Raw genomic sequence first — 14,290 nt, 5'->3', positions numbered from 1 at the left:
TACCCGGAGAGAACCCACACAGACACGGGGAGAACACACAGAAAGACCCTGGCCTGATGGTGCAATTGAAGTCAGGACATTCTTGCTGTGAGGCAACAGTGCTAACCACTGTGCCACCATGCTGCCCTTATAATAACTATATTTCCCACAATTTCTCCTTTAATCCTGGAACTCCTTTCCCTCCTGCCCCCTCTCTTTGTTGTGGTTGCTGTTTTGTTGACATATATGTACCCAAGCTCTTTACACTTCTTCCCTCACAAGCTTTTCCTAGAGTTAGGGCAATGAGTTCAGGGGTTTGTTGACATATGGGTCCTTATATGGAGGCAATGATTGTTATTTCTTAACTGAAAACTTCAAAAAGTGAGTTGAAAAAGTTGCTGGAATGAACAGGAGAAATCAACAGTACTGAACAGGCTCACAGCTGATATCCTGCTGTGAGCAATATCGGGGCCAGGCCTGCACAGGAAGGGCTTTGAAGCTGGGATGATGAAGTGAAACTGTGTGTGCGAGAGTGTGTGTGTGTTTTGTCAGCAGACAAGAATAAACAGCCAAGAAAAAAAAACATACAGGATAATATACAATATTTTAAATAGAACTTGCCTGAATAAATGAAGTAGGCTAAAAATACATAAATCTAAAAAGCTACACATCATACCCTGATATAACAGCTGAGAAACAAACTCACTGATATCTGTCAGTCTGTAAAGGGTTATAAAAACCTTTTATAAGACTTCTCTACAAATTAAGAAAGCCTGGGACAGCAGTGAAGCTTCCCAGGAGTGATCAATCTGTCAAAATTACTCCAGGAGGAGTAATTCCAGGAGGTCACAAAAGAACCCAGAACACCTAAAGACCTGCAGGCCTCACTTGCCTCGGTCAGAGGATCAGAGTTCATGATTTAACAACAAGAAAGAGACTGGGCAAAAATGGCGCCCATGGGAGAGCGCTGACCAAAAAGATCACAAAGACTCACATTTGCCAAAAAAAACATCTTGATGATCTCCAAGACTTTTGTGAAACTATTATGTGGACTGATGAGACAAAAGCTGAGATTTGTAAAAGATTTGAGTCCTGTTACATCTGGCATAAAACTAACACAGCATTTCATAAAAAGAACATCACACCGAAACTCAAACATGATGGTTTTAGTGGGGCTGCTTTGCTGCTTCGGGACCTGGATGATTTGTTGTAATTGAGGGAACCATAATTTCTGCTCTCTACCAGAAAATCGATGAGGAGAATATCAGGCTTTCTTTTCTGTACTGAAGTTCAAGCACACTGGTGTTCTGAAGAAGGACATATTAAACATTTAAGTGTCACAAATATTCAAAAAAGAGGAAAATTCTTTTTAACAGCACTGTTTATAATATTTAAATAGAATAGAAATCATAGTAAATGATATTTTTTATTTTATCATCAAGGCGTAACGTTTATTCTTGTCCTCCACGCCTGCAGGTGGCGCTGTTGTCTTGTGTTGCACATTTCTCACCTCACTAGTTTCATGTCCGTGTTTACAATCCAAGCGTGACGTTCACGGACCCGCACAAATACGTGTTCGGGAGCCACCGAGAGCTGGCAGCCTCCCATCTAAACGTCCAGAATGCATTCACTGAAAGCTTTTCTGAGCGAGAGGCTGATGGTGGCCGCGGAGGAGATATTTGGAGCGGTTGAAAAGACAATAGCCGAATACAAAGAGGAGCTCTGTCGTTCAAAAGATCTGGAAATCAGCCGTCTCAGATTGGAGCTGAAGCTTCTCAAGTCAGGTAGGTTTGAATCAAATCCGCTTTATAGCCAAACCCGTGCAGCTTTTCCTTATGATTTCTGTATTTTGAATTAAAAATGAATAACTCCGGTGTCTTTTGTCCTTTACTCAGAGCCTCCATCAGACAAATGTCTTGCAGCCCAGCTGCTGCAGCAAACCTATCACCACCACCGTCCTTCTCCTCCTCCTCCTCCTCTTCAGTCAGACCCTGCAGTGGATGCTTCTGAGCCTGAGGCCGAGCCTGAGCAGTGCGAGGAGGAGGAGGAGGATGGAGGCAGCAGCATGGGGCAGATGGATGAGGAGCATCCAGAGACCTCAGAGGTAAAAAAGGAGGAGCAGCAAAAGAGCCACAGGGACTTCTGGATGGGTCACGATGCTGACCAGCTCGAAGCCCTCGAGTCAGACATCAAAGACTTCATCTCCTCTCCTTCCAGTCTGAAAGCCAGTCTGCAGGACCAAGCCTTACATTTCCACCATTACCACCATCACCACCACCTCCACGGCAACGAGGAGGGCAAAGACAAGCCCTACAGCTGCTCCGTCTGTGAAAAACGCTTCAGTAACTGCTCCCACCTGGCAGCTCACATCAGGACTCACACGGGAGAGAGGCCGTACAGGTGTGAAATATGCAGCAAGACCTTCATCACGACTAGCGCTCTGAACAGACATCAGACGATCCACACCGAGGGGAAACACTTTGTGTGTAACTGCTGTGGCAAATCCTTCAAATGGATGGAGTCTCTCGGCAGACACGTTAGAAGTGTGCACAAGAGGGAGAATGTGGTTCAGGATCCATGAATGTGTGAAATTATAATCACGTAGTATTTATCTTTAAAGAAAAACACACAATGAGCTCGAACAGGGAATGTAAAGTGTGAAATGTTAGTTGTGGATTATGTTGGCAAATGTGCATGGATCTCATTAAGCCTGTGTGCATAAACTGTAGCAGCAGTAGATGATGTGTAAATAAACTTTTATAAACTGCTTATAACCTTAGACTGATCCTTTCAGAATAAAATATTGATTAAAAACCTGTTTTGTTTTTATGTCTTCTGTTCTCTGCTTTCCATGGTCAGTTTGCATGAAGGTCTGGCTCAAAACAGGACTTTGGGGGACAATTAGTCCTTTACTAAAATAATTTTTACTTTAAAATGCTTAAAATATTTTCACCACAGTTCTTCTGAAACTCCTAAAGGGGAAATGCCAAAAACCTGTTTTCTATATGGGAAAAATCCTGACATATTCTCCCTTTTAGCTGAATGGGTGCTTAATGGGATATGTGTCTTTTTGCTGCAGGAATAGAAGAAGAAGAAGAAGAAGAAGAAGGAAGGCAAAAAAAAAAGTTACACTGCACTCCACTAGGTGGAGCTTTTCCTTCATAGTTTCCCATCAATCTAAGTATTGGCAGGGTTCATATCGTCTCCTGTCCAATATACTCCGTGTGGATTTATTTTCTGTGAGCTGGTGCACTCACATATTAAAATATGAAGGTAGTCTAGTCACCACATAATATAGACCTCTGCAGCATAAATGCATGCGTAAGAAGCAGTGGTGAGAGAACTCTTCTGATTTTTAAACCACAAATACCCAAAGTATTTGTTGTAAAGAATGAGCCATAATTATACAATATTGAATTCATGTATTCACTGAGCCATTTTAGGGACCGAGAGGGATTATCTATGAGCCCATTATGGTTTAAACACGGATGTTTATGGTTTCTTTAATGTTTCTCTTTGTGTTTATCATCAATAACAGATATTTTATGTGATTTAATGTATTTCATTTATATGTTTGAATCATTTTGATGCAAAAACAAGTTAACCCCACTCATCTCTATCATCACTTTGGGATTCAACGTTTCCACAGCAGTAAATCTTGCTACTCCAGACGTGTTAGCCATCGTTCACTGTAACATCAACATAGTTGTAGTTTCTCTGAATATTGCACAGTGCAACTTGGGGTGAATTTGAAGTGTCTAGTCCTGGGACGACTATGGCATTGTCTTAACACACAACTGAATACTCCAGACTAGCAAACTGGTCTAAAACTGCTTTTGATTAGCAGCACCTGGCTTTTGCATACCCCTTTAATTCCTATGGAAACATTAATAGCACACTTTACTCTTCACTTGACTTGACTGCATATATGAAACAATCTGCTAAAAAGAATCAGATTAAATTCTACTGAAAGCGGTATTAAGGTCACATTATTTATTCTTCATGGATGCGTGATTTATGCCTCACAAATAACTGAATTAGGCCTTTTTCCTGTCATACATGTGATGCTAGTTAAGCTGAAGACAGTCCCAGTAAGTCATGACAGTACTGTGACTTGTACATTTACACCCGCCTTCTGTCTGGAGGACAACTTTGTGTCATTTGTACTTCGTGTACTTGGCTCCTGGTGAGAGACTAAAATGAGAAGTGGTATGAACTAATTAAAACTTGGCTGCTGGGAGGTGGGTTGGTAGCACACTGTCCTGGCTGATGGTGTGTGTAGTAATCTCCAAACTCATGGACAGATTTGGCAGATATGCCTCTGACTGTAAAATGATACGTTTTCTCCTGCTGACTAAAAGTTTGTAGTTCTTGACTGTATTTTGCACTTCATGCTCAAAGTTATACAACTCTGAGCTCCTACCCGGTTTTAAAAAGAGATGATGGCTCACTTTGACTTTACTGCTTTGGTTTAAAGGCACATTTGGCACATACCGAATTACTGTCATCCATCCATCCATCCATCCATCCATCCATCCATCCCTCCATCCATCCATCCATCCATCCATCCATCCATCCATCACCACTAGTGGGGGCAGCCAACTCAATTAATTCTTCCAAGGAGACAACAAAGCTTCCCAAGCCTGCTGAGCCTGCTACATCTTTCCGATGTATTCTGGGTTTTCCACAAGGTCTCCTCCCAGTAGGTCAAGCCTTAAAAACCTCACCTGGGAGGCACCCAGTAGGCATCCTGGTCAGATGCATAACTAGGATCCAGAAATCCCTCCACCTTGTCATGATGAAGGGGTCTGTGCGCCTGTGTGATGCCAGGAGATATATTGTGAGGGGCAATTTACCCCTGGAAGGGTCTCCCAAGCAAAACTGCTTCTGGGTGAGGGGTCAGACAAGAGCTATCCAGAAAACCCCTATGAAGGGAAGAACAAGGGATCTGTTTATCCTCCCCAGGGTAGAGTTGCCTTGGTCCCACCCTGTAACCAGAAAGAGTTACATGCACCCAGCCCCCTCATACGCCCACCACGTACAGGAGGGGGCAGTCTGATCCCCCATCGGGACACTGAACACTGTCACCTCTTTGGTGGGGGCATGTATACAAGTAGTTCCTGTGAGCCAGAAGCTCAAGCATCAGACTGATTTAAGCCTGATTGATCTGTGTGATGCCAAAGAGAGGATACCTTTAACTCCTTAACTCATAGTATATCATATTTGATACATTGAAAAACATGAATAAATTGCTCACCACATTTTTAGGCAATAAATTGCAAAAGAAAAAGAAATAAAAGGCCAGATGTAACAAATATGTAACAAATTCATTTATATGTTATCTATATATCTTTTTTAAGTCAGGAGGTTCAATAAATGCTGAATTAAAAAAAAAATAATAATTTTCTGGCAATTATTTGATAGTTCAGGCTTTAAACAGTTAATATGGCAAAAATGTAGCTTCACCTGTGATTTTTTAAAACATAATAAGCCAAAATATAAGCTGCGTTAAAAGGACAGATACAGAACTCAGGACAGAGTTTTAAAATATATTTAAATTTAAATTTCTGAGAAACTGGAACGACATCCTTTGAATTTTTACTCAAAGCAAGGGAAACCGTTCCTCAGTGTGGCGTGCAGGCACAGAGCGCAGCGCACAGGGTGTTCAACTTTAATTAGTATTTCAGGGTCTGGAAAGGGGTGTAACATTTAGGAGACCACAGAACGTTTTGCTATGTTTGATCTTTAGAAAAATAGTTTGAAATAATGCTTTGATTCACCAGGAAACACAAAGACGTTTTTCACCAACTCCTCACTCCATTTTTTGGCATCATGTGGCCATTATCTATACTCAGGGGTGACATTGGGACTTGTTATTGCGAGCAGCTGTGACGCAGCATTTTGGCCTCCTGAAAAGTTCTGTTCATCTGGACGTGGCGTTTTCAGTGGGAGATACATTTTGTCACTTCTTCAGTCGTTTCTTGCACTGAAAATGCTACGTCCTGGATGATTGAGCATGCATCAAAACAGCATCTTGGCCTGTTTGTCAGCGCACACATGCAGCAGCAGCAGGGTCGAGTATTTTGTGTTATATGAAGCAGATATAGGTGTGCAGCAGTGACTGCCCTGTGACCTCTAAACATGAAACATGCAGTGCTTGCAAGCTAGCTGTGTTTGAAGATGTGTTTATATTTAGTTTATTTTTATTTCTTGCCTCTCATCCAGACCTGGTTTGGACCCACCAAGTGCAAAGCCACACCAGGCCTTTTTGGACCCCTTTTATGGTCAAGTTCCTGGAGGAATGTGCCAAGTTTGGTTTGGTAGTTGTGTTAATCGTAAGCAGTTTGAGGTCAGGATTGGTTTCTTAATATGACTTGATTTGTCTTCCTACTTTTAACTTACTGCAGTTGCCTTGGAATAAAAGCTCTGCTATAAGTAAATTACTGCCAGGGGCTTACTTTAACCGAGATATAGCCCTCAGATTTTAATCTTTAAATCAGACATTTCCACCAAGTTACTTTGGGAGTTTTGCATGTAATCAGTTTTGTTAGTTTGTTTGTCCGTTTGTCTGTTTGTTAGCAGTCATAATGTCCACAGTTTTCAACTATATCTTTTAAAATTTTGTGTGATTGTAGGTACCAATAACAGTTTGAACTGATTTAACTTGAGTGGAAATTGGGTCAACGTCATATCAAATGTGAAAATCAGTAAAAAAAAATTATATTATCCCCGATTTTTTATGGATTGTCTTCAAACTTCACAATAATATACAAGGCCTTAGTGGACATGAGTACCTAGGTTGGCTAAATAATTAACCTTAAACTTCATTGCTGGTGCTTAAAGTCAAAGTTAACTTTGAAAAAACATTTTACACGCTTTGTTTTTTCAATATGACGCCCTACAATGTCACAGTGATGTCATAACAGGCTGATGTCAGCAAGCTGAAATAAAAACATATTGAAACAACAAAGTTTTAGTATAGTGCTTGTCCTTCGAGGGGAGTTGCGCTTTCTGAGAGCTCCTGGTTTGTTTTGTTGGTTTTACAGTAAACCAAATGTGCACTGCAAATATGCTTAAGGTGAAATAAAAAGAAACTTCAATTCTAGACCAGTTTAGAAGTTCCAGCCTCAGTTTCCCAGATATGAATTAAGTCAGTCTTTCCACTGGAGTTCTTCACTGGATTAGTTCTGGACTAGGCTCCATTCAAGTCTGGGAACTTGGCTGACAGACTTCAGTATATAGACAGGTTTAATAAGTCAGTAAATTAATCTAAATGCTGCGTTTCTAAGTTCAGATTTAGGTTGATTTAAAAATGCTTCCAGATTGTAACTGTGGAAAAAGCTCAGCAGGCACACTTCATGTCTCATAATAATGTCGAACAACATTATTTTACCGTACACTCACTTATTGGAGAGAGACCCGCTGAGAGCTCTCATGCACACGCAGGTGCTCCTTTCAGTAAACCACTTACAACAACTGTGCCGAAGAGACAATTAAAATAATGACACAATAACTACTTCAAAGCTGAACATCCAGATTATAACAGAGATGGATTGCGTTCTGGAGTTTCTACTACAAATTATTTTTTATAAAGTCAAGGACTTGGATGTAGTCAAAGATGCTATAGGACAATATTCATGAAGTGTGAATACAAAAATGTCTCAATAGCGCAGATGACCTTGTTTTGTGACATCACACCTCTGGTGTTTGGTAGAATCTCTCAGAGAGTACTTACCTGAAACTCTGTGCTCATATTAAATGTTTCAGGTACAGTCATGAAAAGGAAAGTACTCCCACTTTCAATTTTAAAATTTTATGTGTTAAGATGTAATTTAAAATAATAATCACCTTTAGCAGCAATAACCTGAAGTTAAAGCTTTATTAATGAATTTATTAGTCTCTCACGTTGCTATGGGGAAATTTGGCTCACTCTTCGTTTACAGTAGAGTTGGATGTCTCAAGACCGGTCTTGGTCTCGAGACCACTTTTACGTGGTCTTGGTCTTGTCTTGGTCTCGGATCCCTCGGTCTTGTCTTGGTCTCGGTCTTGGTCTTGCTGTCTCAGATCGACATAGTGGTCGGGAGATTTGGAGTCAACAGTATCCATGACACACAACGTAACGTTCGATAATGTGTCATGAGCAAAAGCATCAGCTCTAAGAGCCGTGCTTAGAGAGTGCTTTGTAGTGAATCAGAAGAGTCGACTCCCATTGAGCGAGAGCCGGCTCCTCACTTAATTTCCTTTCGGTGCTCAGCTCTCACACAGTGGCTCAGCTATGCTCCAATCCCTCCATATTGTGGCCAATCACATGCGAGGATATAGGATAATATCATTATGTGAAAAACAGAGAGGGTGAGAGACGCGACAGTCAAGTGGAGCGTGCGTCTGTCATCTCAGCAAGTGAGTGAGACAGTAGACAGCAGTGAGGAGGGCTGTGCGAGTGCATTGCAAAAACACATAAATATGCCTGACACCCGTAAACGAAGCAGCATTTGGCTGCAGTTGAAAGACTTTTTTGTCTCGGTCTCGTCTCGACTTTGTCTTGGTCTTGACTCGGTCTGTCTTGGTCTTGTCTTGGTCTTGATACCCTCTGGTCTTGGTATTGTCTTGGTCTTGGTTTAGGCGGTCTTGACTACAAGTCTAGTTTACAGTGTGTCTTCAGTTCACTGTGGGTTCATTTGTTTATTCACAGCTCTCGTAAGGTCCCATCACAGCATTTCAGTCACCTCAATTCTTTTCTTTTTCAGTCATTCTGTTGTACATTTGCTGCTTTTTGCATCATCATCCTGTTGCCCGACCCAATTTCAGCCAAGCTTTAGCCATCGAACACATATATATTTGACTCAAGAACACTTTGGTATACAGAGGAGCTCATGGTCGACTCAACGACTGCAAGGTACCCAGTTCCTGTGGCTGCGAAACAAACCCAAATCCCCACTCCACCACTGTGATTCACAGCTGGTATGAGGCTGCGTTTGATTTTCCTGTGCATTATGGTCAAACATCTCCACTTTGGTCTCATCTGTCCCAAAGGACATTGTTTAAGAATAGAGGTTTTCTCCAAGTAACCCTTCCAAACAACCCATACGTGTTCAGTCTCCTAATTCATGAACTTTAACATTCAACACGCTATCTGATCCATGCCATCGGTTAATCAAGCACCTAGCAGCTACTTACCTTCTTAATTCCTATATAAACAGTAAGGGTTTACTTAGATTTTAGACATAAAACTTTTGGATTTCATGTTTTTGTTAAATAAATAAAGACGCAGTGTAATATGTCACTGTTTTGTACTTCACCCAAGGTTGTATTTTTCTCATTTTAAGGCCTGCTAACGATTAGATTATTTGTTTTATTGCATCCTGATGTGCAAAACCTTACTTTATTTTTATTTTGTATGTGTGAATGAAAAAGAAAAATCATACATATTCATCCGAAAACTATCCAACCACCATTTGACAAAAGAAAAGATGGCTTTTATGTGTGCTTTGTTTTATAATTTCACTTGAGAGATCTCTGCTGAACACCATTGCTTTCTTTCTTCAGATGTTTTTCCTGCATTCCTTTTTGTTTTTTGAGCGTGACCTAAGCAATCCTTCAGCCTCTCCTGAAACCTACAAACATGAACGAACGTGTGCTCATTTGGACCCACTGTGAAATAATTTATCACCATCAAAAGCTTTCTGTCCACTTCTTGCTCTGTGGCATCTTATTCATCTACAAATGCATTTGGGAAACCCGTGCTTTTAAAATGTGTTGAATTTCATAAATATTTCAAATCAGACTACTCTGTCTTTAATAACAATGTGCCCTTCACATCATGTTCAAACCCAGCACTGCATTTGCTCCAACACACGCACTACCACATGCTGATCCTCACAGTGACTGAGTTTTTTTTATCCCTTTCTGCGCCTTTGACTCACCAACGCACCACTGCTTCCATTTCTATTCGAATTGGCACTCTAAAACTCTCTCATTTGTCCAGTCACCTTTGTCATTCTGATTTGATTTGTTTTATAGTAAAAATATCTACAGATTTTCACCATAAACCTGACTTTAAAAGACTCGCATGGAGGTGATGGCACCCAGACATATGTAGTCACCCCTGCCTTCTTGTTATGGTCTGTGTTCAGTTATGGCTAGTAGTAAAATAATAGGTGTAATAAATGTTGCAGGAAGGTAAAGATAATTATCATTGCAGACCATATGTGCACATGCTTGCAAGTTTCATATGTGTCTGCATTGCTGGCTTGGAGATAACATAATGCAGCATGTGTAAATGTTCAATGAAATACAATCTGAGTTTCAAGTAATCATGCTGCTTTTTCAAATGAGAAATCGGTGCCCCTTCCTTTTTTCTTTTTCTTTTTGCTGTTTCTCTCCACATCCTTTGCGTGCAGCCGCACCCAATCCTACATTTCAGTCAGACATCTCACATTTGAAATGACTTATAACACCAGCCAATTACAGTCTGTGTTTGGGGTCTGGCTCATCACTCCCTGCAAATATGATACACATAGAAATGTTGGAGCGATGAGCTAAACATCCCTTTGAAGGACACGGGTGGATGTCGGGGTGGTGGAATGGTTGAAACAGCGGGCAGTGATGCAGGGAAATTCTGCAGCTTAAATCGAATGACAAACTGAGAGGGTGTTTTTCAGCTTGGACTGGTTGCCTAAGCTAGCTCGTAGGTTTGCCATCATTCGTGTCAGTGCACATGTCGACGTCAGAGAGCGAGGTGGCACGGAGGATGGTTGTTATACTGTGGAAGCATTTGCAGTGCATGATTTGTGCCATACTTGTCTGTTATCTGTTTCATATTCTGAAGAAGCATCTGCACTGTTGACCCAGCTATCAAAGGGAGAGAGGCGACGTACACCCAGGACTGTTTCCCCTTACCAGGGTTCAGGGAAATCTTCTACACTGGATCAGAATCTGATAACATCATTGCTTGTCCAGCTGTAGTTCCCTGTGTCTGATGTAGATACGTTTTTAATCGAACTGGATTGCAAATCTCTTTTGGAAGTGTGTCCCATATCCAGCTATTAACATTAACTTTTCATGCATATTTTGATCACAGGAGAAACCTAAGCTCTCAGAGAAATCTTGCACAACATGGAGAGACTATGCAAACTGAAAACACAGAAGAGCCTTACCCGAGTACAACTCCAAGAGGCAAAATATGTGGCTAGCATCATTAAAGCAATAACTTTTATTCGTAAAATGCTAGTTTAGCTTTTACTAAAGAAAATCATATTTCAGTTTCGATGCTGAAATGTTGTCAAACCGATGTGCAGTGGAAGGAGGCAGAGGCCTCTCTGGTCCAATTCTCACTCTGATCGCCTGTTGTCTACAACTGCTTAAAGATGCTCAGCAACGCCTCAAGATCATCCACTGGGATCATCTTCTCCGGGCTGGAGTGAGCAAGAGGTCAGGGGAGATTGATTGTCTGGGTGAGAGAAGGTGAAAAAGCCACAGACTCAGTTCTCCGCCAGCAATTGTGCCACTTTGCAGTTTGCCTGTCACTGCCGCAGGCTGGGACGACACTCCAATAGATGAATGAGATGTTGGGGGATTTGTTCAAGTAGAAGTTTCATTGACCAGGGTGAGTGTCTCTCCCAGTAGATTTCAGCATCACTATGAGAGTGTTGAGGCTTCAGGGCTATGAAAGGTACGACTAACAGAGGAGCCACGGTACGAGACTGAAACAGTAAAAGTGGACAATGAAAGGGAGAGTTAGCAGGTGTAATCATGTGATAGCATCAGGCAAAAACACGACAGCTCTAAAGGGACAAGAAAGATGACTGCGGTGCAGATATTTTAGAGGAAGAAGCAAAGCGTGTTATAAAACTCTCTCTTAGGCAAAACAGCTGAATGAAAACGGAGCACGTGGAGAAGATATTTTTGCTGGAGGGAAATTTGGAACAGGAACTAAACCAAATTAGTCACTGCGTGTTCAAACCCAAACATATGACACTGAAACTTTGCATAGTCTGTGGCACCATTTGAACATTAGTGCATCATATTTGGCTTTTCGTCTGTTCCAAGTCTCGCACCTTCTCAGATTCTTGAATACTGATGTAGAGCTTATATTTCAAAAACATACTATTGCTGCTGCAACATGTGTTTTTTATTATTATCAACTTTATTTTGAATAAATCTTAAATAAGTTATATGCAGTAACCCAGGCCACTTAAATACATGGAAAGAGCTTCCAGGGGCACATGAATGATTGTAGCACGTAGAGCATGAATAAACTTCTTTGAGTATTAAATCTGGCCCTGTTATTTTTGTATGGTGTGTTAAGTGTGTTGATCTGTGGCCTTGTTGGTTCAAATTTTGAAAGTAGAAGCAGAAATGTTGGGAAATAATCCTGGTGTACATACGTAGTGTTCACTGTAACCGATTTCTGCCATTTGACCAGTGTTATACTGTAATTACCAACAGTAAGCTACTCTAATAGGTTTATACAGTAATTTACTGTGAACAAAAATTAAAGCAAATTAGTATCATGTCATGTATTGCTGTAATTATGCAATTACAGCAAGATGTGAGATGATATAGAGAGCTAAAATTATTAAACTGATAGCCAAACGAAATGGATAAATAGGTGAAACTGGTCATTAAACATAATGAAATGAATGGCAGTTACATGGAGTAGAGTGTAACTGCAAGGTAAGGTAGCAAATGAATGGTTGAAACACTAATCTAATAAAGACGGTTTAACAAATGGTGACCTGAAAGTTCTCCAGGTTAACTGGATTTTTTTAAGCAGTTAAGGTACTGGTTTCTTAGTCCATCTGCTGAGGCTGGAAAACATGACAGTCACCTGAGGCAAACTCCTGGGAATTTTTAATAATAATAATAATAATACATTTTATTTGAGGGCGCCTTTCAGAAACCCAAGGTCACCTTACAAAAATACAATTAATAAATGGAACAGTAGTCATAGAATACATAAAATAAGTTAAAATGACAAAACAGCGTGACAACAGATAAAATCAGCATTAAAGCGAATAAGCCAGTTTAAACAGATGTGTTTTGAGCTGTGACTTAAATACGGAGAGGGAGTCAATATTTCTTAGTGCAGGAGGAAGAGAGTTCCAGAGCCGGGGAGCAGAGCGACTGAAAGCTCTGTTCCCCATAGTAATAAGGTGTGAGGACGGAACAGTAAGTTGAATAGCAGATGATGATCTGAGAGAGCGGGAAACAGTGGTGATATGGAGCAGGTCACACAAATATGAAGGAGCAGATTTATGGATACACTTGTATGTAAGAAGTAAGATTTTAAAATTTATCCTGGCTTCTATGGGCAACCAGTGAAGCTGCTGAAGAACTGGGGTAATATGAGCACTTAACGGAGTACGGGTTATGACCCGAGCTGCAGAATTTTGAAGAAGTTGGAGTTTATGGAGGGACCGTTTAGGGAGACCAAATAGGAGGGAATTACAGTAATCAATACGGGATGTAATAAGACTATGGACAAGGATGGCAGCAGCATGGGGGGTAAGGAAGGGACGGAGTCGGTTAATATTACGTAAATGGAAGTAAGCAGACCGGGTTATGTAATTAATGTGAGACTGGAATGAAAGAGTATTATCAAGTATGACACCCAGACTCTTAACCTGAGGGGAGGGAAGGGTGGGAGAGTTTTCAATGTTAATGGAGAAACTGTGGGATTTGGTTAAGATAGATGGTGTACCAACAAGTAAAACTTCAGTTTTATTACTGTTAAGTTTGAGGAAATTGGAGGAGAACCAGGATCTAATCTCAATAAGACAGTCTGAAAGGGAGGTCTGGTCAGCTGGTCCTACTTCTGAGATGAAAGTAGCAAAAACAAAAACTATTTTTGGGGCAACTTTTGGCTGGCTACAGATGGGAATCGATCCCTACAGACTCCTTTGTTAAAATGTCCAACTTTATAGCATTAAAAAGCATCGTTACAGCCTGGTGCAAAAAAGGTTTTGTGTTCATGGGTAGTTTCTCTATGGAAGCTTCCACCACTTGAAGGCATAAATAAATAAATACATAAATTGCTATCCATAAGTCCAAATTTTCTAGTTAGGTATCTCTTAATTTCTACTTATTAGCTCAAACATCTGAGAAAAGAACTAAAAATTAAGAAAATAACTAGAAATCTTGAGTTATTATGTCAAGTTTTGAGATAACTTTACATTTTAGTTTAGATTTTTCAGTCAGGTAGCTCGAAGAATTTTTGTATTTTTAGTGGTGAGACTAAACTTCCATTTTCCCTTTTCTTAAAAAAATCTATGAGTGGGGAAAATTTTTCATAACTCATTCACCTGGATCC

The 14,290-nt window shown here is 40.6% G+C and overlaps 1 protein-coding gene across 1 annotated transcript; it reads left to right on the top strand.

Annotated features, from left to right (window-relative positions):
* Positions 1-1,357: 1,357 nt before the first annotated feature.
* LOC102081247 (zinc finger protein 92) lies at positions 1,358-2,795 on the top strand. Its single transcript, XM_005455462.4, has 2 exons — positions 1,358-1,763; positions 1,875-2,795. The coding sequence occupies exons 1-2, from the start codon at positions 1,601-1,603 to the stop codon at positions 2,558-2,560; spliced, it is 849 nt and encodes a 282-aa protein (XP_005455519.1). The 5' UTR covers positions 1,358-1,600; the 3' UTR covers positions 2,561-2,795.
* Positions 2,796-14,290: the final 11,495 nt, after the last annotated feature.

Source organism: Oreochromis niloticus, linkage group LG11 (genome assembly GCF_001858045.2).
Source record: "Oreochromis niloticus isolate F11D_XX linkage group LG11, O_niloticus_UMD_NMBU, whole genome shotgun sequence".
NCBI classification, from domain to species: Eukaryota; Metazoa; Chordata; class Actinopteri; order Cichliformes; family Cichlidae; genus Oreochromis; species Oreochromis niloticus.
This window is presented reverse-complemented; position numbering and strand designations above follow the sequence as displayed.

What these genes read in the sequence shown, in the direction of transcription:
- LOC102081247 (XM_005455462.4), top strand. Translation starts at nt 1,601, where the DNA reads ATGCATTCACTGAAAGCTTTTCTGAGCGAGAGGCTGATGGTGGCCGCG. An exon ending in GCTGAAGCTTCTCAAGTCAG is followed by an intron (nt 1,764 to 1,874) that starts GTAGGTTTGAAT and finishes TCCTTTACTCAG; the next exon opens with AGCCTCCATCAGACAAATGT.